This window comes from Echinops telfairi, unplaced genomic scaffold (genome assembly GCF_000313985.2).
Source record: "Echinops telfairi isolate 266 unplaced genomic scaffold, ASM31398v2 ScPeMD7_7461;HRSCAF=8499, whole genome shotgun sequence".
NCBI lineage: Eukaryota > Metazoa > Chordata > Mammalia > Afrosoricida > Tenrecidae > Echinops > Echinops telfairi.
The window spans coordinates 3,141,840-3,166,125 of NW_022111361.1; the positions used below are offsets into that span (position 1 = coordinate 3,141,840).

General features: G+C 51.3%; 1 protein-coding gene across 2 annotated transcripts in view; it reads right to left on the minus strand.

Annotated features, from left to right (window-relative positions):
• The window catches only part of KIAA1217 (KIAA1217 ortholog), a 384,056-nt gene that overhangs the window by 78,643 nt on the left and 281,127 nt on the right, over positions 1-24,286 (minus strand). For both annotated transcript variants that reach the window (XM_030888347.2, XM_045283522.1), the window contains one exon: positions 3,838-4,670. In XM_030888347.2, coding sequence (XP_030744207.2) covers positions 3,838-4,670 — 833 coding nt within the window. The remainder of the gene's footprint in view (positions 1-3,837; positions 4,671-24,286) is intronic.

Below are 24,286 nucleotides of genomic sequence, written 5' to 3' on the forward strand. Positions count from 1 at the left end.
TGCATTTGGTGTCATTGCATGTGTTGCATGAGTCTGAAGAGTAATTTATGGACTAGAAGCAACATATGGGCTAATATTGGACTTATGGACTTGATCTGGACTGGACTCAGATGTTTTCTTAATATACAATTACTCTTTATATAAAGCTCTTTCTCACACACGAGTGTCTCTGGATTTGTTTCCCTAGTCTACCCAGACTAACACACCTACCAAAACAATTCCTTTACTTTCTCACCTATTCTGCCTAAATGTGCTACTATATTATGGAGGGTACTTGTATATGTATTTAAATATTTATATATGGCAGAAACATTACGAAAATCCAACTGCAGTCATGATTGTGAATATCCTTTCAGAACAGTCTCTTAGCTACAAGTGCTGGAACCCTGTTTGAAGAATTCTGCCTGAGAGGCTCACAACTCCCTCCTCTGATGGGGGAACGTGAGATTTGGCACTCTCGCTCACCAGACAGAATAGGGGTTGCCAAGTGGCAATGAGCCCACCCTTCAATGAACACAGACAGTTCACACTCCCTCTGTTTACACGCATGTGAAAAGGAGACGACAGCACATACATCACTGGAAATGATTCAACATCACACTCAGCCCCTAAAGGGCTCTTAGGACAGGATGGCTGACCTCCATCCTCCCATGATTCCCATGCACCGCTAAGGCATTGCAGACTGGTCCCCAGGCTCTCCAAAGGTCCGATTTGGCTGGAGAGTGACCAGACATTTCTCACCCTCCGTGCCCCCGTCCCAGCTGGCTCAGTAGCAGTGGGGAGTTGGTCGCAATGCTGGTACCCGAAGTTCCAGACACGACTTGTTTGCCCTGGTGAATCATACGTTCCTTGCCATATATTTAAGGAGTGGCATTTAGATCCCTCAGTTACAGCAATTCTACATGATTCCACTTAGAGAGGGGTGTCTGTCTGTCTGTCAGCCTGCGATTCTACCCTCTAGAGATAACACAGGTGAGCCCAGACCTGGGCAAGGTGTGGGATAAAAATTCTCCCTGTATTACTGTGTTTCCCCAAAAGTAAGACGTCCCCTGAAAATAAAACCTACTTAGTCTTGCCTCTCGCTGAAATATAAGGCATCCCCTGAAAATAAGACCTCCCCGAACATAAGGCCTCCCTGATAAGGGCCCCCCGAAGCTACTGTAACTTTGGACTCTGGACCATAGTGGTGGGCGCCGCCACGCAGCTCACTGTTGGCCGCAGCGCAGCCAGAGCAGACAGGAAGTGTGAGTAAATGTACCATAGATTGTTGTACATGGAAATAATGGTAGTAACAAGAAATTCTTGATACTGTAGGATTCAGTTTGTCTGGTTATGCTGGTTTGTGATGACAACTACTACCATACCGTATACAGGTAATAAATTTTCTTCTTTTTTGTTCAACAATAAATGTGTACTGTATTCTTCATGGAAAAATAAGATATCCCCTGAAAATAAGACCTAGCACATCTTTGGGAGCAAAAATTAATACAAGACACTGTCTTATTTTCGGGGAAACAGGGTATCTCACCCCTCGGGGAATGAATAAAAAATGCCAGCACTGTGTTAGTCTGGGTTTACCAGAGAAACAAATCCAGAGACACACATATGTGTGTGAGAAAGAGCAATTGTATATTGAGAAAAGATCCCAGCCCAGTCCAGATCAAGTCCATAAGTCTGACATTACCCCATATGTCTGATACCTGTCTATAAATTCCTCTTCAGATTCATGCAACACATGCAATGATGCAGAATGGAGGAAGATCCCAGGCCAGTGGGTGGAGAGTCTTGTGGATCCAGTGGTGGTGGAACCCTCTCAGTGCTGGCGTGGGTCTCCACGTGGCTCCTCTAGCTTTAGAGCTCTAGCTCCATCAGCATAGGTCCGTGTGGCTTGTCAATAGGAACGTGTAGCACAGAGAGTGAACCTGGCCTCCAGCGAGCTATTTACCTCTGATGTGCCTCCAGATAAGGTCATCAAGCTGCGACCTGATTGACAGACTAGACTCCACCCCTTGGCAAGTTGATTGAGGAGTATCTAACTGCCACAAGCTTTAAACACGATCACCCTCAGAACAGAGATTGTGTCAGAAGATGGCAGCTGCGATACCGACCCTCTCGGTCCAGGAAGCACGAATCTTTCCCCATCACTTTTCAAATGACTTTTGATGATTCCAGATATAGAAGATCATTTAGGTTTTTCTTATGTTGCCATCATCATTTTCAAAACATTTTCTTTCCACTTGAGCCCTTGGTATCAGCTGATTTTCACTTGAGCCCTTGGTATCAGCTGATTTTCCCCCTCCCTCTCTCATGAACCCTTGATAATATATATATATATATATACACACACACACACACACACACACACACACATATACATACCCACTTTTCTGTGGTCTGTCCCCCTGGGAGGGGGTTATATGTAGATCATTGTGATTGGTTTCCCCTTACTCCCCACACCTTCCCCTTCCTCTCCTGGTATCACTACTCTCATTATTAGTCCTGAGGGGTTTATCTGTCCTAGATTCCCTGTGTTTCCAGCTCTGATCTGTACCAGTGTACATGCTCTGGTCCTAACAGCTCACCACTGTAAAGGCTCTCTGCAAACATACGGAACACTAGTTCCCTTCTCCCCTCCCCCCAATCCCCTCCCATAAGCAAAAGCCCTCTCAGGATTTCTTTTGGTGCATGAAAACAGGTATAAATGTTGGCCTTTCCTCAAAGTGCAATGGCATAGAGGGAGCTTCCAAAAAGAGGAGATCTGGACTGTGCGAACCTCTCCGAGATGCAGTTCAAGGTTTCTAGGCTGGTAATTCTACAGACTTCTCTTTAAAAATATTGAAAATTGTCGATGCCCACCCAGAGTGTCCCATCCACTAGAAATTCCCTGCCCATCTCATGAGCACCCTTCCCCAGTGAGGACCAACATCGACACCACCCTCCTTTCATGCAAGTTCACGTGGCTCATCCTCAAAGCAAGCAAGGGCACGGTCGTGCCAGTTCCCGAAACCAGCGGAGCCCGTGAAATTGCATTCCACGGAGAACACGCACGCGCACCGCCACTTCACGTCTGAACGGAACTGGACTTCCAAAGGCAGATCCATTCCTGCCCGTCAGCATATTCTCTCCCTCATTATTAAAATCGACACAAAATGATTTAACAACAGCAGCAATCCAACCAAACCAGTTTCCACGGAGCTCAACCCCAAGGGCGGCCCTAAGTGGATCGGAGCAGGGCAGAATTCCATAGGGTTCAGTGTCTGCCTTCTCCGAATTAGATCACCAGGCCTTTCTTCCGAGACGCTTCCTGGGTAGACTCAAACCTTTCATCATGGTTATTAGCCGTGGGGCGTGTTAACCATTTGTGTTTCTCCCCCCTACCCCCACCTCCCACACACCCCTCCCCCCAGCCCCAAGGAGGCCAGGAAACCCTTGCTCGGAAGGCAGGCACAGCAATCAATATGACACATAACTCGGTTGGCACAGTGTTACTCTTTGAGCTGCTAACCCCCAGGTCAGGAGTTCAAAACCACCAGCCACTCTGCGGGAGAAAGAGGAGGCTCGCTTTCCACCCCGTAGGAATGTCGTAGTCTCCCGAAACCCACCGGGCCAGTTCTCCCAGGGGTGACAATGAGTTGGAAACTCCTCTAAAGGCCGGGCGTTTGAATCCTGGGTTCCAACACTGCTTAGTGTCATAGTGGGTAACACGCTGCACTGGGATCCCAACGCCGAGCAGTACAACCCCACCCCCCCGGGGCCATTGTCGCTCCCCTCCCCTTCCCCCACCCCCCATCTGTTGTCTTGGGGCTGGACGGTGTCCAGGCCCTCCCCGCACCTTACCTGGTCTCTCTGTCTTTGGGCATCGTAGCAGTGCTGTAGGCAAACACCTGCTTTTCCAACAGCGACGGCCCGAGGTCCACCATGCCGGCCAGCCCTGCGCTGCTGCGTGGCTTCTCAATATACACCAAGGTGCCCGGCTCCTTCTTGAAGGCCTGGCGGCTCGGGGAGGCGCGCTCCGGCTGCAGCGTGTGCGCCTGCCCGTGGGCGCCGGCGAGCGGGTGCAAGTCCATCATGCGCAGGTCGCCCACCCTGTGCGGGGAGGCGGGCGGGGTTTTGGCGCCCAGCGTGGGCAGGTGGCTCTCCAGGTATTTGCGCGACTTCTGCCGGTACAGGGACTGCTCCACGTGCAGCTCGGCGGGCAGGGCAGGGCCGCAGTAGGCGCTGGCCGAGCGGATGGCCGTGCGGTGGTAGGCGATGATGTGGTCGGGCACGTCCAGCGGGTGCCCGCTGTGGGACGAGGCGATGCTCATGCGGCCCTCGTGGTAGAGGTACGGGTCGCCGTAGAAACCCTCGCCGCGGTACAGGGCCGCGTTTTTGCCGCCCAGGTCTTCATCCGGCTTGACGTCTCTCCTTTCCAGAATGGCGCTCGGGCTTGGGGAGATGGATCTGGAAACGGGCAGGCTGGACAGCCTGTCCCTGGGGATGGTGGCGTTGCCGGGCACAGCCATCGGGCGGGTGCCCCCGTAAGGGATCCTGGACGGGGAGGGCGGCATGGAATGGGGCACCGGAGTGGATGGGGGAGAGTTCGGGATGGCGTGGGCCGGATGAGCCGTGGAGCCGGGTCGTGGGGCGCTAGGGCCATCTCCTCTCGCGTACACAATTTCTCTCTGCATCTGAAAACAAAGCATGGCGTCGTCACAGAGGCTACTTGGACAGTCATGCTGTCAGAGTCTCCCCGGGGGCCAGGATGGCTTTCTGAAGACGCTCCCCACTCCCCCCAAAGATAACTGCATCTTCATCCCTGCAGGCTGCAAAAAGGTGCCTCCTGTGACAAATGGGGCGTGGGAATCCGGTGGGGGGTGGGGGTGGGGGGTGTCTTGAGATGGGGAAGCTGTCCTGAATTATCTGCTGGGCCCAGTGGAACCACAGGGGCTTTATAAGCAAATGCTGCAGGAGGCAAGTGGGGTCAGGTTATAAGGGAAAGGAAATGGAGGGGAGTGGAGGAGAAGGGGCAAAGGGGAAAGAGGGAGGGTGGGAAGGAGGGAGAAAACCCACAGTATGCGTGGTATTGAGGAGAGAGAGAGAGAGAGAGGTTGAAAATAAAACAAAGCCCAAATGCCTTGAATACAGACTGCTTTCTTATAGAACCTATCTGCTCTCATAGACACCCCCACCCACCCCACCCCCAGCTCCCAATCCCATGGTTTTCCAAGACTTTAACTGTTGATGGGAATAGAAAGCTCAGGCTTTCTCCCTCAGAGCTGCTGGTGGTTTCGAACTGTCCACCCTGCAGATGGCATCCTGATGTGTAACCACTCCCTCAACGGGGGCGGGGCTCCTTTTCTCACAGCATGGATCCATCCCTTTGTTAAACAACCGTTATCAAGTGCCTGCTAAGCATCCGTTCATTATATTGGGATACTGCTCAGACCCAGCACAGCGAGACCCTGTCCCTGAGCGGGTACATCTTTGCTTGTCTCATAGACAGACGGTGCCCCTCTGCCAGGGAACACAGAGGAAGCCCTGGCAGGCCCTATCTTGCCCCTGGGAGGATGCAGCTGGCAGGGCTGGATCCCTGACACAGGGTTTCACCCATGGCACGAGATTGCATGATGGAGGCCACCCCTGAAATACAGAGTCATAGCCACCCTAGTGGACACAGCAGGCCTGTCCTGCAGGGATTTTAAGGCTGCCATCTTTCCAGAAGCTGACTGCCACCTTTCTCCTGCAGAGCGACAGGTAGGCTAGAGTCCTTCACCTGTACACCACCATAGCTCCTTGAAATGTACATGCAAGGTGCAAACAGGTAGCACAGGATGGAACACTTGACCGTTATGACTGGAACATCCTTCATTTGGCCCCTTGCCCCCTGTAATAGTTACATAATAATCTCCTCTCAACTCGAGCAAAGGGGTGGAGTCTAGCCTGTCAATCAGGTCACAGCTTGACGAACTCATTTGGAGGCACGAGGGAGATAAAATAGCTCACTGGAGGCCAGACCCACCCTCTCTGCCTTCCCTTTCCTCTGTGAGACACTCCGAGAGCTGGAGGAGACACGTGGAGACACATGCCAGCAATGAGATGCTTCAACTGCCACTGGATCCACAAGACTTTCCACCCACTGGCCTGTGATCTTCCTGCATTTGGCATCATTGCATGTGCTGCGTGAGTCTGAAGAGGAATTTATAGACTGATAGTGGACATACGGGCTAATATTGAACTTAGGGACTTGATCTGGACTGAGCCCAGATGCTTTTTTAATATACAATTACTCTGATATCAAACTCTCTGTGACACACATAAGAGTGTCTCTGGATTTGTTTCTCTTGTCAACCCGGACTAATAGATTCCCTTGGAAGCGGGGCTGTTTCTGGGGACCCCAAAGTATGCAGGCTCATACCCACCCCAGCAAAGGCAGTGGTCGTTCAGTGGCAGAGTTCTAGCTGCCAGGCAGAATACCAGAGTTTGACTCCAGGCCAATGCATCTGACTGCAGATACCAAAGGAGCTTCATGTGCCAGTATGATGGTAGACAGCTTTCAGTGGAGGTCCCAGACTAAGATGGATTACAACAGCGGTTCTCAACCTGTGGGCCCAGACCCATTTGGGGGTCAAACAACCCTTTCACAGGGGTCGCCGAAGACCATCAGAAACCACGTATTTATGATAGTCTTAGGAACTGCGACACCACTCCTTTACCCATCTCCAGGCAGGTCCGCCCACATGTAGGTATGCCTGCATACAAGTACCTGGGGTGAAGACTGTTACCCATGCTACACCATGCTTCAAGACACAGTTTCATTTATTTGTAATTAGAAATAAGTATTCCACAATATTATTTTGTGATGAATCACTATGCTTTAATTATGTGCAATTTGTAACCATGAAAATACATCCTGCCTATCATATATTTACATGACAATTCATCACAGTAGCAAAATGACAGTGATGAAGGAGCAACGGAAATAATGTTATGGTTGGAGGTCATCACAACACGAGGAACTGTATGAAAGGGTTGCGGCCTTCGGAAGGTTGAGAACCACTGGATCAGAAGGAAGGCCTAGCTATAAACTTCCAAGAATCAGCTCACACAAGGGATCATAATAGCCACAGCCCTATGGATCATAATATCACTGCCACCAACTCAACTGAGTCACGGCATCCCTGGAGGACAGGGCAGAACTGCCCCTGTGGGTTTCTGAGATTGTGACTGTTTGCAGGAGTAGCAAGCCCCGTCTTTTTCCCGACGGAGCACATGGTCTGATCTGTGACCGATCACGGGGATAGGGCAGGACCAGCCAGTGGTTCCTTCCACTGTGTATGGGGTTGGTAAGAGTTGGTGGTCACCTGGATTGGTGGTAGCTGGGCACCATTTAATTCTTCTGGTCTCCTGGCAAAACTAATGAATTCGTCACATATTCCATGTCCTCCTCTGGTTCCCAGCTCTCCGTCTTTCTCTGTGGTTCTAGGTGAATAGACCAATTGCTGTGCCTTGCCTTGGACCCTTTTAAAATTGAGTTCTATGTCACTTTGTTGTTGATCTGAAGGAGATATTGTGTATGTTCTGAATATTGTAACCTTGACTGACGGATGTATGGCTTCCAAACATTGTCTCTCATTCCCTATGTTATTATTTTACTTTCTTTAATAATTTATTTTTGATGCATGGGTTTTGTGGTAGTTCCATAATCTGATGTCAATTTGAGACTTAGGAGTGAAGGGGTGGAGTTTAGTCTGTCAGTCAGGTTGCAGCTTGATGACCTCATTTGGAGGCAGGTAAGGAGATAAATAGCTCATTGGAGGCGGGACACATGCTCACTCCCTGGGAGACATTGCTGATGCGGAGCCTGATAGAGCTACACTGATGTAGTCAGAGCCCTGGGAACTGGAGGAGCCACGTGGAGACCCCTGCCAGCGCTGAGATACTTACTGGATCCACAAGATTTTGTACCCACTGGCCTGTGGTCTTCCTGTATTCGGCATCATTGCATGTGTTGCATGAGTCTGAAGAGAAACTTATAGACTGGTATGGAACATACGGGTTAATACCGGACTTATGGACTTGATCTGGACTGCGATGTTTTCTCAATATTCAATTGCTTTCTTACACATACATGACTGTCAATAGATTTTGTCTCTCTAATCTACCCAGACTAACACACTCCATGTGGAACTGATGCTCTGCCCTCAACCTCCCCACCAGGCACAATACAAAGTTCAGACAGGCAGACAAAGAAAAAGGACAGACTCTGGCTCAGTGGAGAACTACGCAGGACTTCACTGGCTGGGCCAGCAGAGGGTGACACCTAGCCCCAACGCCCCGCCCAGTCAGGGCACCCAGCACACTAAGGGATCGAAAGGACGGTGCTCAAAGGGAAAGTGAGCAGACCCATTCAAAGGAGCCACGTGGGACTACTACGGTTCAGAACTACCCGAGGTGTGGCAGGTGCCAGCTCGAGGTGACCCTGTTGTTGTCAGTTCCCCGCAAAACGTAAAGGACAACAAGCAAATGCTTCGAAGCCTCAGAGTCCCTCTGGGATGAGGAGGTGGTCCTAACGGGCAGTCATGGCTTCCCGTTGCTCCCTTGTCCCGCCTGATGTGGCTTTGTTAGGTAGGCAGAAACAGGGTCAGGGGCGTACCCTCTCTGTGCCTGAAGGCTCCTTACAGGAGGTTGGAAGACACAGGCGAGCCCTTAGCCAGCCAATAAAGGCTAAGGGACACGCACCAATTCAAGCCCCAGTCGGGTGGGTGGTACACCTGGGTGGGCCCAAACTAGGCCAGGTGGGCTTAATTCAGCCAACAGAGTCAACCAGTACCTTCGACCACGCCTCCCAGCCGAAGGCCTCAAATACCCTGACCGTGAGACCCCACTGTTTCTTCCCTTCCGCTCCTGCCCTGTGCCCCCTTGGCCGCTCCTAGGTCTTTCTGGCCTCAGGCCACCACCGTGTTGGGGTGCTGTCCCACGGGTTGCCCGCATTCAGTGACTGTAAAACCTGAAACTTCTTCCGTCCTTTATAAAAACCCACTTGGATCACAAACGCGGCTTCGGCGTGAATTCCTTCTCGTGTGAAGCCAAGAACCGAGGTATTCCCCACCCGAGACATCTAAAAGCTTCAGCTGTCAACTGTTTGACTTGGGAGACTCCTGACCCCAGGGAACACACACGGCAAAAAAAACAACAAACCCTCTTACTGGCAAGAGAGCAGGAGGGCCCTAAAGACCCTAGAGGAATGGAGGGAAAATGGTCAAATTGGTCTTCACTCATAAGAAACCGACAAACAAACAAACAAACAAACAAAAAACCCCCAACCTCGATGCCAACTCACAGGGAACCCCCACGGTACAGAGTAGAACTGCCCCTGTGGGTTTCTGAGATGGTAACTCTTTTCCTGAGTACAAAGCCGCACCTTTCTCCTGAGGATGGGTGGTTCGGGTGGTTTTGAACTGCTGGCCTTGAAGTGAGCAGCCCAACACGCAAGTGAGAAGCCGAGCACATTTTGTTTTAAGATATCAGCGCACGTTTCTGAAACATGTCGCCACGGGAAGTGATAAGGTAGACGACGTGGCTAACGCTTTTTTCCTTTCTTTTTAAAATTGTTTTATTTGGGGCTCGTACAACCCATCATCATTCTTAAAACATTGCTTTCTACTTGAGCCCTTGGTATCAGGCTCCTCATTTTTTCCCCTCCCTCCCCGCCCCCCTCACGAACTCCTGATAATTTATAAATTATTATTTTGTCATGTCTTATACTGTCCGACATCTCCCTTCACCCACTTTTCTGTTGTCTGTCCCCCAGGGAGGGAGTTATACATAGATTCTTGTGATCAGTTCCCCTTGCTACCCACCCTTTCTCTTCACCTCCTGGTATGGCTACTCTCATTATTGGTCCTGAGGGGTTTATCTGTCCTGGATTCTCTGTGTTTCCAGCTCTGATCTGTCCCAGTGTACATCCTCTGGTCTAGCTGGATTTGTAAGGTAGAATTGGGATCATGATAGTGGGAGGGGGAGGAAGCATTAAAGAACTAGAGGAAAGTTGTATGTTTCATCGGTGCTACACTGCACCCTGACTGGCTCATCTCCTCCCCGTGACCCTTCTGTAAGGGGATGTCCAGTTGCCTACAGATGGGCTTTGGGTCTCCACTCTGCACTCCCCCTCATTCATAATGATATGATTTTTTGTTCTGGGGCTTTGATGCCTAATACCTGATTCAATCGACCTCATGATTACACAGGCTGGTGTGCTTCTTTCATGTGGGCTTTGTTGCTTCTTGGCTCAATGGCCTCCAGTTTATCTTCAAGCCTTTAAGACCTCAGACGCCATATGTTTTGATAGCCGGGCACCATCAGCTTTCTTCACCACATTTGTTTATGCATCCACTTTATCTTCAGCGACTGTGTGTCGGGAAGGTGAGAATCATGGAATGCCAATTTAATAGAACAAAGTGTTCATGCATTGAGGGAGTACTTGAGTACAGGTGGCTAACATTTGAAATAAAAGCATGTAAAAGTCTCACTAGGGACTCTAGTGTCAGGTGAGGCAATGGGGCCACAGATGGAACTTGACAATGAAGTATTGTCACTCTGATATGGTGTGCACTTGTGTGGGGAACATGCGGACCACCGTAGAAGCGTTTAACATCTCACATGGCCAGGGCATCGTGTTTGGTGAAGCAGAGGGTCAGGGAGAATGAGCCAAATTGACACAAGAGCCACAGCAATGGATTGAGCATCCCCAAGATCACCAAGACAGCACAGGACCGGGCGCCATGTCATACTGGTATACACAAGGCCCCGCGTTCTGAAGTTCACTTGGTGGCAGTTAAACAACTGCCAAAGGCCATCACAAGGGGGCCCCTCTATCCAGCAGAGAAGCAACAAACCCACATGGAAGAAGCATACCAGCCTGTGTGATCATAAGGTGTCGATGGGACTAGGTAATAGGCATCATAAGACCCCAAACAAACAAATGAACAAACAAACAAAAACCATATTTTTGAGAATGAGGGGGGTTGGAGTAGAGACCCCAAACCCATCTGTAGGCAATGAGACATTCCTTCACAGAGGGGTCACAGGGAAGGGGTGAGTCAACCAGGATGCAGTACAGCACCGAAGAAACGCAGAATATTCCTCTGGTTCCTTGAGGCTTCCTCCCCACCCACTAGCACAACCCCAGTCCTGCCTTTCACTGCAGGCTAGACCGGAGCATGTGCACAGGTGCAGATAAGAGAGCTGCTCACCACACACAGACTCCAGGAACAGAAATGGGAGTAGCCATACCAGAAGGGTAGGGGGAAGGTGGGGAGAGGAGAGGATGAAGGGGGAACTGATCCCAATGATCAACACATAACTACCACCACCCGCCCAGGGGGACGAACAACAGAAACTGTGGTGGAAGGGAGACAGTGTAGGATATGAAAATAATAATAATTTAAAATGTATTAAGGGGTCACGCGGATAAGGGGGGTGCAGGGAGGGAAAAAGGAGGAGCTGATACCAAGGGCTCAAAAGAAATGTCTGGAAATTGATGATGGCAACATATGCTTGATACAATGGATGTATGGATGTAAGAGAGCTGTCAGAGCCCCCAATGAAATGGTCTTTTAATAAAAAAAGAAAAAAAGGGGGCCTCAGCTGATGAGAAAGGGTTATAGATGGAGCAGCCGCCCAGGCCTGGTGGCAATGGTGAATGTCACCCCATAGCCGGGCCCACTTCAAATGCATGATGCCATCATTTGACGGCGTGACAGAATAAATAAAATCCACTCTCCACCCAAGTTATCCACCATGGAGCTGAATGCCGTGGTGCATCTAGCCCAGGAAGACCGGGTGAGCTGAGGTTGAATGTCTCCATCGATACGGCGGGGCCTGGAGGTTGGAATCCTCTGGCAGGATGCTCCCGTTGGTTTGCCAAGCCACGGCTGGGCTTTCAAGGCTGGGTTCTGAAAGAACCCTGATCATTTCATCCTTGGCTCCGAAAGGAGCCACGGGAGAGCTGGACACGATGTCCCTGTCGGAACACTATGGGAACATTATATTTTTTAAACATCCATCCAGAAGGAACTCGAGCAAGGTAGACACAAAAGGACATGAATCAACCAGAAGGGAACTTCCTCTTCAGGTGGCAGGGGAGGAGGGGGTGCCCGAGATGAGAAGAGCTCTTTTTCAAGGCCGCCTGTGTAAGCCTCCTGACGAGGCCACTTGCAATTTCAACTGAGAGTGACCTGATATAATCCTGCAGATCCTCGCTGCCCGAGGGTCTGCAGCAGGTCGATGAACTGAGACTCCACAGGTCCTCAGAAAGGGCGCTCCCGTCTCCGTCTTTGGCACTGTGTTCTTCCTGCAGAGATGTTTTTCTGGAATTGAGCATCTATAGAGTTTTGTTTCATTTTGTGGTAGTTATAGAATCTGGTGTCAACCTGAAACTATGAAGAGTAACGGGGTGCAGGTTAGCCTGCCAACCAGGTCGCAGCTTGATGACCTCATTTAGAGGCACTAGGGAGATAAATATCTCCCTGGAGGCCAGACCCACACTCCCTCTGCTACATAGTCCTGCTGACAAGCCACATGGAGCTACACTGAGTTGGAGGAGCCACGTGGAGACCCGCGCCGCCAGCACTGAGATGCTTCCACCACCACTGGATCCACAAGACCTTCCACTCACTGGCCTGTGATCTTCCTGCATTCGGCATCATTGCATGTATTGCATGAGTCTGAAGAGGAATTTATAGACTGGCAGCGTACATATGGGCTAATATCAGATTTAGGGACTTGATCTGGACTGGGCTGGGATGTTGTCTCAATGTTCAATTGCCCTTGTATCTAAAGCTCCTTCTTATACATGAGTGTTTATGAATTTGTTTCTCTAGTCTACCCACACTAACACAGTTTTCAACCCTTATTTGGCAAATGCATCATGGCAATACATACATACTCTGCCCCACACCCCCCAGAGTCAGACCTTCTAGGAGAAAATTAAACTTAAAAGACAAAATAAATAAGGCAGCACGCACACACAGAAGCCCCTTCCAGTCTCACCGACCTCAGAAGACACCAATTCTCCCAAGCCTCGGAGGAAGAGCACCTTACTCTGTTGTCATTGATGTCCCGTGACCCTGCCCCCACCCCCAACGCATCTGCACCAAGAGCTGTCCATGAGCCTTCCAGAAGGTCATGTGACTGCAGGAAAGGAGGGGGGCCTAGGCACAAGAAAGACTCTCTTCTCCCCTGACCAGAACCAACAACAGGGGGATTGGCCTGCACCTCAGCCCCGACAGAGAAAGCGTCCATTTGCCAGCACGCAATAGACTGGCCAGGTACAGACGTGCAAGGCTCTCCCCCTCAGTTATCACTGGCTGGGCGTTTTCTCTCTCTCTCTCTTACCGCCCAAAGCAACAACATTTCTTCCATTCCGGATACACAGGGGACTCTCTCCCCTAGCCTCATCTCCATGGCCCTGGATGGGAGGGTGCCCTCCTTGCCTGCAGCCTACAGCCTGCACCTCCCTATGCCGGCTGCCACCAGGATTCCCGGAGACGGGGACCTACCTGAGACTGTTTACAAAGTATCCTCTCCAGCGTGGGCTTAGGAGACAACCTTGCGTATTTCTTTTCCCCCAAAGCACCATGAATTAAATCAAATAACCTTACTCAGAAGGTTCTTACGTGAAAGTGAAGAAGGAGATTTAGGAATTTGCTTCTGGAAACAATCTAGCACACATAAAACGTGTTTACTTGAGATCAATTTGGAAAATATCTCGTTATCAAGTCTCATAAACACACACACACACACACACACACACGCGCCCTTTGTGGAAAGGGAATATTCCGTATAGTTTATTCTGTTTCGAACCCCACCCCTTCCAAGTCTACCATTTGTAAACTACACCACTCCGTCGGACTCCACACAACTAGCAAAGCTGGATCGGGGGCACCGCCTTGGAACACTCGCCCTCAGAGCACGAAAAAGCCACTTACTTTGGCGTAAGGAAGGCACCTGTCCAGCGAGCGCCAATGTGAACACACGCATTGGCTCAGCTCCCCGTTCACACGAGTCCTTTGTTTGCTGGCTCCCTCGCGAGCCTCAGGTTCCCCGCTGCTGCGAGGTATTGGACGGGCTTCCGCCTCGGAGGACAGACTGTCACCATCCAGGACACAGAGGCCCGCAACTGAGCGCCCGCCCGCCCTCTGCACCGGAGCTGCCCGGGGCCTGGAGGAAAAGTCACCCTCCCCACGATAAGCCAATTTCTCCTCCCCTTGGAAATTAGTCACTGAATAACCTCAGCCCCACATCCAACCACAGCCGCCCGCACGGCTGACTCAGTCCCTTTACAACTGCTTACATGGAAAACACACACCAGGCAGCACCCCAAGGTCCACGGGTTCACGGGCAAGGAAGTATTAGCTACAAGCTCTGTTTGCGAACACCAACAGGGTCCCGAAAGCCACCAAGTCAAGCCAACAAGCTTGAGCCCTGGTGACTTCTGAGGGGACACTTGTAGAGCAGCCTTCTCTCCCCCCAGAAAGTTATGTGGCTGTGAAAACCGAGCTGGGCACCCAACACCCATCCATGCTGTCCCCAGGCTTTGAAGTCTGTGTCCTGGCAACTGAAGGAAATGTGAGCCTGTCCTCCCCACTGTACGGTCCCGGAGGGACTGCAGGGCGGGGGGAGTGAGATAAGGGCGGCTGTCTATTAATTAACCAGCTCCCTGTGTTACCTAGCCAAACAGAGCGCCAGGGCAAGCCACGCAATCCTTCTGGAAAACATGCCGGAGACAAAGACGGGCACACGAAGAAGGGCCAGCAGTGGCTGTTACCGGCCAGAGGAAACAGAGTCCCTCCTCCTGCCCCGCCCTGAACAGGGACACGGGGGACGAGACCCCGCAGGCTTCCCCAGGCTCCGAGGGCAACAGGCACACAGAGATGTGTGTGCGCCCCACCAAGAGACTGGGGCCCCGCTCAGGCATGAGCTCACTCCGACCAACAGGTGAGGGGAGGAGACGTTTCTGAGCTCCCCGTGGGCTATTTCTCATCGCCACCACGCTCCCCACACCTCCAGGGCCGGGTCCAGGGACAGGGCCGGAATCCAGACACTCGCGCTGGCTGCCGGGCTGGCTCTGGGCGACCGGTGCCGCTGTCGAACATGCTACAGTGACCAGAGGCTGTGCTGGCTGACCGGAAGGAATGCTGGGACATCATCTCTCTCGTTCCAAACCAGTCAGCTTGGCAGGCTTTCGACAAAGAAAAACCCTCTTAAACGATTAGGGCCATCAGTGAGGGAATTGGGGCCAACGTGAGAACTTTGGCACAGGGAATGCATAGGCTGTCAGAAATAGGGAAGGACACAAACACAGAGGCACAAATTGACAAGTGGGATATGCTGAAGATAAAAGACCCGTGTACATCAAAAGAATTCACCGAGAAAGTTATAAGAGAGCCCAAGGACTGGGAAAACATCTTTAGCAATGACACATCAGACAAAGGTCTTATTACTAAAATCTACAATACTCTGCTAGTAGCTTCAAAAAAGAAAAAACCTAATTTCCCACTGAGGAGGTGGGCAAAGTACCTGAACATTAGTTTCACAGGGGCAGAAATCCGAATGGCCAATAAACATGAGAAAATGTTCCCGATCTTTAGCCATAAGAGAGATGCAAATTAAAACAATGAGGTGTCATCTAACACCCTCAAAGGTAGCCCAATTCAAAAAATCAGAAAGCAACAAGTGCTGGAGGGGCCGTGGGGAGACAGAGAGGCGAGAAACAGACCACGGCTAGACATCTGCGCTCCAGTGTTCACAACTGCAAGGAGTTGGAAACAACCCAAATTTCCATCAACTGATGAATGGATTACAAAACTGGAAAAAGAAACACTACAAACTGTTTATCACCATCGGGGACGCTGGGTGTGTGTGTGTGGGTTGCCCTAAGACATTGCCACCCTCCTCAGACGACGCCTCACAAGACACAGTGTCTCGAAGACCAGCTATGGCAGATGCCACCCAAGAGGCTGGGATGGAGGAGAAGGCAGTGGAAACCCTTGTTAGGATTTTTTTTACCTCCTCGGCGGATGGCTCTGTTGTTTCTCACCATGCCCTATCACCCCTGGCTCCACGTTGGGCAGTTTTGTGTCTGTAGGTAGACATGTGTTTTCCCGGAAGTGGTACTTCAGGGACCAGAAGTCCCCATCCAATTAAGCCATCCTATTGTACTGAATGGGCACCCCCTGCCCCCCTGCCAAAAGCTCTGCTTTCTGGCCTGTGCAGTCCTAGCAAGTGGCCCCATGACTGCGGATGTGCTGACCTAACAGGAAACCACGCCCGCTGCCCTGGAGTGGACCCCGACTCCGGAGGACCTCTGAATAAAGTGTTCGGGTAGCAGTGTGCTCCCTCCAAGAGGTTCCCAACGGTGGTGATGATTTGGAACTAGGTTGCCAGGCCTTTCCTCAGAGGTACCTCCAGGTAGATCTGACACAACCTTGTGGTCAGTGGCCAAGTACCTCTTGGAGCCTCTCGGCTTCCCTGGCTGCCGTTCGTTAGGTGCAAGTTGGCGGTCCAAGTCTGGCACACCTTCAAGCGTATGGAGGTACACACTGTCACCCAGCCGCACACAAAGGCTGAGCTCCTGCTGATGCCCTAAGCGGATAACACAGTCCGTCGTCCATCACCGTGTGGCTGTGTTAGAAGCAGCTTCTGTTGGCCCCGGAAGGTGTGTGTGTGTGTGTGTGTGTGGGGGGGGGGCACAACAGAGGGAGCTGGTGGGCATATGGGAGAGGAGGTCTAGTTTGCCCCTCTCCTCTCTCCCTCTGCTTATGTTCACCACCACGTTCCTTTCACTGTCAGGATCCTTCAGGAGCTCTGTCTGTACACGGTGCGCATCCGGGTGACCAGAGCAGCCACTCACCGTCAGGAACTGGAAAGCCAGCCTGAGTCGTGGTGCGCCCGGAGGAACTCAGTGAACCCTAGTGAGTGCTCGCGGTGTGGCCGAGGGGCACAGGTCCTCACGCTCCTAGGATCCTGGTCCTGGTGTCCCCGCTTCACGCAGAGACGGGTCCACTTCCTCCACAGCATGCCAGTCCTGGTCCAGCTCGTCACCGTCACCGGGGTGGCCCCTGGCTCTCCAGAGATTAGCTCACCATGACGTTTGGCTCCCTGCAACTGTGACCAACCCCAAACACTCCAAACTTCCCACCATCGAGTCAATGGCCACGCGCAGCCAGCCTACAGACGGGCAGCTGCCCCGCGAGCTTCTGAGGGGCTGCCGCTCTTCCCGGGAGCAGAGAGCCGGTCTTTCCCCAGAGGGGCGGTGGGTGCTTTCAACCTGCGCGCACCTCACCGTTAAGCAGTCCGACAGGTGTAGCCACCGGGCCGCTCCCACAACCCACACGCGGAGTCTGTTACTTCCCTAGAGCTGAAGCCTACCTCGCTGCGCTGCCTTTGCGAGAACATGCGTCCTTCCCACCGGGGTGCAGCGTGCCCTCCTGATCATGCCCCTTCCTCTGTGGGCTGCTGGCGTTGCTGCTGTTGCTGTGTGCCGCTGAGAGGGTTCCCACTCGCAGCGACCCTGTGCCCTGAGCACCACGGGACTAAACACCACCCCGGTCTTGCCAGCCTCTTAAGTGCAGCCACGTGGTGTCAATCCGTCTTGTCGACGGACTGCGGGGGTAGGGGTGGGGTGGGGTGGTGGTGGTGGTGGTGGTGGTGGTGTGTGTGTGTGTGTATGTGTAAGACAGAGCTTTCTATAAAGAGTAATTTTATATTAAGAAAACATCCCAGACCAGTGCAGACTGAGTCCATAAATCCTATATTAGCCCATATGTCTGATACCAGTCCATAAACTCTTTAGACTCATGCAGCCCATGCAATGACGCCAAAGGAAGGAAGATCACACAGCCCAATGGGTGGAAAGTCTTGTGGAAGCATCTCAGCGCTGGCGTGGGTCTCCATGCGGCTCCTCCAGCTCCAGGGCCCTGGCTGCCATCAGCTTAGCTGCATGTGGCTTGTCAACAGGAAGACGAAGCAGAGAGAGCGGGTCTCCTGCCTCCTGGGAGGAAGGTGGGATTTCCCAGAATCCTCAGGAGAAGGCCATGCCCACACAGAGGCCTCAATGGCTATACAATGATTGACAGGCTAGATTCCCCCCTTCACTCAAGTTGACAGGAGATGATGTAACTGCCCACACACGTCAATGTGCACTTCCAGGATGCACACTTCAATGGGCTTCTTGGCTGCAGCTCCAGCAGGCATCTTAGAAATACTCCTGTATTGGGGGCACTAGACTGTAGTCACTTCTTGCGAATTCTCGTTGAGAAAGGACACACTAGTTTATGGCATTACTTCAACAGGAAGGGGATGTCTGTGCTCTGGTGAAGGCCGGAGCATGGGGAGTGCAGTCCTCTCCCCCCGTATCCATTTCTTTATTCCTTTTCCCATGACACACGCTCAGTGAAATCTAACATGTGCCCGTCGGTGTGCGCTGTGATGATCTTACGAAGGGCCGTGATTAATGCGCTGGGAAATCTTCAAGCCTATCTTGCTTACCTTGTAAAAATGGGGCAAGAGGGTCATTTGCTCTAGAAAGGTCTTCATTAGCCTATTAATATTTCATCTGGCCTAAATGAAATGTCTCCCAGACACGAGGCAGACAGGCCGCTGCCAAAATTATTTCATTCTCAGAAACGAGCTGGTTGAGTCCGCGGTTAGCTTCTGGCTATACGTCAGCTAAGTGTTATTCGCACAAATATTTTGACAGGGGCAACATTGCTGAGCCCTGTGACAGGTTTAGCGATTACAGATTTCAGTCTGGAACAGAATTAAAGTAGCAACGTCAAATAAATCATTTGACAACTCCCAGGCTACAGAGATTGGCTGCCGGACGCCCTTCCCTCTGTTAGAATCCATCTTCTTTGCATTCTTTGGGATATTCCTGTAAGATCCAGGCCAAGGACAAGCGCCTTTTGTAACCAAACTCGCCACAAATGCTATAAAACGCCGTCTTCTTTCTACACTTGTAACAACCGTTGGTACAAACGACTCCTCCACATTCGCTATCTCTGGCGGTGCACCGACACACTGTATCTGAGAGCTCTCTTTAACCCTTTCTACGTGTGCTGCCAGGAAGCCACCTGCACGGCCAAACATGACTTCCAAGAGCCTTTAGGAAGAAACTTCGCTAGGCTCCCCTTTAACTTCTACACACACACACACACACACACACACACACACACACACACACACACACACGCCCGTGCACACTCAGTGACACAGAACCACATACTGCTCTCTTGAATTAGACCACTCCTTATTCTACAGAGCATTTTAATGGGTTACAAACACCACCCGCCCCTCCGCACACCAGTAATCATCTCCCAGTGTGCAGCGGGTTTTCCAAGCGCTTTCCATGGTCGTTCAGGGGCTGCCAACCTCACAGAATAGATACTAGTTAGAGACCGTCGCCTGTGGAGCGGTTAGGAAATGAAGTGTCGGCGGCTAAGGCTCGGGTCTGCCTTCGCAGAGCTGGCATGGGGAGGCAGCGGGAATCCATGACTTCAGGCTTCCCTGGGAGCCTTCTGGTTAACGCCGAGGCCTCAGGCCTGGCCTGCAGGGAGCCTGTGTGAACTGCTCTTCAAAAGCAAGGCCTTTGTCTCCTGCCCCCAGTACCTCCTTGCCCACCGGGACTTACAGAGGGTTCTCTTGCTGGCGCTGACGCTGTCTGAGCAGGGACTCGCCGCCGCCGCTCATGAGCCGGGCTTTCTAAAGCACACGGTCATCTCAAAACCTTTGGGATGCCTAGTGGGGGTTGAGGCAAAATGACCCAGATTTCTCTGTAGACCTAACCGTTAGGTTTAGATCTCAACTCGGTCACGTTAGCTCTCTGACCAACATATATCACTTTGACTTATGACGAACACGCAGACCAGTAAGCAGTACAAAGGTAAGTCAAAATGCATTGCCACAAAATCGCCGAGACCCTGATGAAAGCACACATCCGAGCGTGAAGCTGGAGGTGCTCAACACCTCCGCCAGGTGGGCCTGCCCACTGCGAAAGGCAGCGTGTCCAGCTCTCTCCTGCTGCCCTGAACAGCTCTGGGCTCTTTGATTTTGACCACACTCGAAAGAGTTCCTTTTCGACATCCCTGGAGTTTGGTGGTACCAAGATGATCTCTGAAGGGGCTGGAGGGGGCTGAGTAAGGTTTCCCAACAGAATTCTCCTAGAACAGTGCTTGCTAGCCTTGAAGAATGAACAGGTGATAAGAAACAAACAGACTAACTGGCTAACTTACTCAACCCAATTCTCCCAGTCTTTTCCAGCACTGCGGTTTTTCCACGGTCTTCCAGTGTCTTCATGATGAACCTCCGTGATCACAGTGTCCTTTTGAGAAAGGCCATCAGGAGCTCCCCTGCGGAATCCCAGTGTGATAATTAAGGTTTATTGTGCCACCCTGACATGTGGGATTAATTGAAGGGCGGAGAGCTAAATGGCTCGGTGAGCCTCACCTTTCTTGTTGTTGGTGGGACCACTGTTCGGCTGCCTTAGCCAGTTCTCTGCCTCAGCTGGCAAGTCTCACTTCCTGTGAGATGTACCTGAGGAGAAACCACATGGACCTACCCCGATGCAGACCTGGGTGCTGGAGCAGCTGCGTGGAGACCCTGCCAGCACTGAGATGCTTACACCCTCACTGATTTGGCTTTCCTCCTGCAGTTGGCGTCATTGCGTGTGTTTTGCGAGGTGTTGGACATATGGGTTAATGCTGGACTTGTGGGCTTGGACTGGATTGGGTTGGGATGCTTTCTTAATGTACACTTACCTTTTATATAAAACTCTCTCTTACATACATCTCAGTTTCTGTGGATTTGTTTCTCTAGTCTACCCAGATTAACACCCAGAAAACAGTCATCCTAAACTGGTTGAGCTGACATTCCAGCCTTGAATTTGACTAGCCTAGAAGATTTCCCTAAAACGTCATTCTTTGTTATTGGCTCTTGCTCTCTGAATTATACTGGCAAATCCAAGACTGGCCCCCGGTTACTGTTTCATAAAATCACCTTCATTAACCTCCAGCTTGCTGAAAAGCCGGGTGGAAAGATCAGCACCGTGAGTTGGCTAGCTTCTCTTTGCAACTCATGTCATGAAAACAAGCCCAAAGCAAGCTGAGGCCAAGATACAGGTAAGACAGGGCAGGTCGACACTCACGTCAGAATGCTGCATCTGAATTGTGGTGCTGGCAAAGAACACTGAACGTATCATGGACCACCAAAGAACAAACGAATCTCTCCTAGATGTGTGGCCGGGACACGCCTTTAGAAGTTCTCACGAGTTCTGCATATGTTACCAGGAAAGACCTGCCCCTGGAAAAGACGTAGTGCTCGGCAAAGGAGAGGGGCATTGAAAGAGAGGACGATCTTTGCCGAGGCGGACGACACAGTGGCTGCAACAAGGGGTTCAAGCATAACCACCATTGTGTGGATGGTGGAGGTGCGGGCAATGCTTCAGTCTCTTATGCATCGGGTCACTGTGACTCGGAACTGACCCAACAGCGCCTGACAACAACTTCAGCAACGACCACATCAGCGGTAAATCTGGGCTCTGCTTCCACCAGTTCCTGGACTTCAAGCCCCTTCCTCCTCCAAAGTTGACCCTCTTCCCTCTCTTAGCTCATCTTGGAGGTCTTCCTCAAAACTGCTGTCATGGGAAGCACCATTCCTGCCAACTTATAAAAGCTCCAATGATTTGGGCAAGAGTTTTGCTTGAGTTTTATTTTTCTTTAAATTTTAATCATTTTATTGGGGGCTCTTACAACTCTGGTTAGAAACTATACATCAATTGTATCTGACATATTCGTACATATATTCCATCGTTTTTTTCCTAGACATTTACTTTCCATTGAGCCCTTGGGATCAGCTCCTTTTTTCCCCCCTCACTCCTCCCCCCACCCCAATTTGCTTGAGTTTTGTTACAAATTTTACATTGGCCATGACCTCAAAATAATCCCCTCTCTGCACACGGCATAAACAGGATCCTTTTACTGTTGTTGTTTCAAGGGCATTCTAACAAAACTGAGGGGGTAAGGCTGGTGGTTCAAAATCAGCAACCGCTCCGCAGGCGAAAAACAAGGTTTCCTACTCCATCCAGTTCCAGTCTTGGAAACTCAGGGACCATTCTACCCCACAAATTTGCCATAAGTCGACAGTGACTTGACGGCAGTGAGTTTGGTTTTTTGGGTTTTTCTTTTGAATAACGCGAAGACACGCATATTCATGAGACAACATGTCCGGTAGTCGTCCGATCACAGTCATGTTGGCACGCACTTATCTCTAACAGACCCATTAGTCGGATGGAACCCCGGGGACAGGCCCTTCTCGCTGACCCCTGTGCTTACAGTACAGGGACTTCAGAGAGGTCATGGAGAATCTGTGATCTTTACACCCCATTTTCCAGGAACGGGTTGACGCCACCTCGTAGACCTCACCTCCCTGCCGTCGCGTCAGCTCAAGCTTGCAGACCCACTGCAGGACAGAGTAGAACGGACGGCTCCACTGGGGTCTAAGGCTGCAAGTCTTTACAGAAACAGTTCATCGTCCCCTGCAGGTGGGTTCAAACCACCGACCTCTCCGTTAACAGCACACTGCTCATTAGCCCACTCCACCTAGAAACAAATGTGTGTGTGTGTGGGGGTGTGTGTGTGTGTGGGGGGGCGGGGGGCTTCAAAACGTTTGTGGGAATTCCATTCTCTTTGAATTCCGTTTCCCATGACCTCCTCCAAGCCCCCTTGTCTATTCCTCCTGTGGGCCTCCTGCTGAAGCCACACACCTTGGGCATACTGTCAGGTGGGGCCAGTCCCTACAGATGAACGATGTGTTCGCTAAAGAGGAGAGGGTGGGCGGGATACAGAGAGACCCTCAAAGGGAGAGATGGACCCAGGGGCTGGAACACGGCAACGACGGTGAGGCTGGCTCCGGACTGGGCAGTGCTTCCTTCCGCAGTCCGAAGGGACACTGAGTCAGAACGGACTCGCCACCATCTAACGCCACCATCGCTAGTCTATGCCACTGGCAGATCTGCTGAGAAACATGGTAGTGACCTTCTTGGGCAAATATTGTAGCCGCAAACCCTCGACGGGGCAGTTTTATTCTGTTACGTGTATGCTATGAGTCAAAATTACTGAGAACCACAGCAAAGGCGCTCTACTCGATACCTGCATACAAGGCGTCCGGGCGGTTCAACGGTGACAAGCTCCGCTTCTAAACGAAAGGCTGAAGCTTGCACGCACCCAGCTGCTCTGCAGCCTAAAGACCCGGTGACCCACTCCTCTGAAGAGGACCCGCTCTGCTCTGCTCGGCATCACAGAAGGCCCAGGACAGGGTGGGAGGGAAAGGAAGACCGAAGTCCAGACTTCTAAAAGATGACCAGACGGAACTCGGAGAGTATGGCCCTTCAACGCCCTTCAAACCTGGAAGGGCACCCACCTCTAAGGATCAGCTTTCAGCCAAACAAAAGACAGACCCCTCAAGTGAGCAATGAAACCCGAGAGGAATGCCACCCTCCGAAAGAACTATCACTCAAAGGAGAGGGACCTCAAGGGTACTTTCCCCCGAAACAAAGCTCCGCAGACAAAGGAGGCAGGAGAGAAGAGGAGCAGTAGTAACAGGAAGTCCAGGGAGAAAATGGCCCGATCCTGAAACAATGCGGATTGCAATGAATGTCCCAAAACAAAATGTGTGCAGATTGCTGAGTGGAAAACGAATTAAAAACAAAACACCAGAAAGCTCTGCAACATTCACACACAGAAAGGGTGACCACGTAGAAAACCCTACGGACAGCTTAGCTCTGGTTTGCATAGGTTCATGGTGGTCTGCTAAGAACAAACCTGATGCCCTCCCAACAACAAGGCAAACACACACACACACACACACACACACACACACACACACACACACACACTCATTAGTCACAGATCCCAGATTACCTACTGGCCCTGCCTGATACTGAAACGTCTTACTCTTCTGGCCCTCAATCAGCCTCAAGGTGGCGTTCCTGGGGCTGCACTTCCCAGAGATACCATGGAGTGAAAAACAGATGCGTTCAGTACTACAGAGCTTTAGGATGATTCCAGCAACGTGAAGACGTTTAAAAAAATATTTTAGCTTGATGATAGAACGCATTTAAACTTAAACAAGGGGGGTAGAAAGGGGGAATTGATCACAGGGATCTACATATAACCTCCTCTCTGGGGGATCGGCAGCAGAGGGGTGGGTGAAGGGAGACGCCGGGCAGTGTAAGATAAGATATAATAAT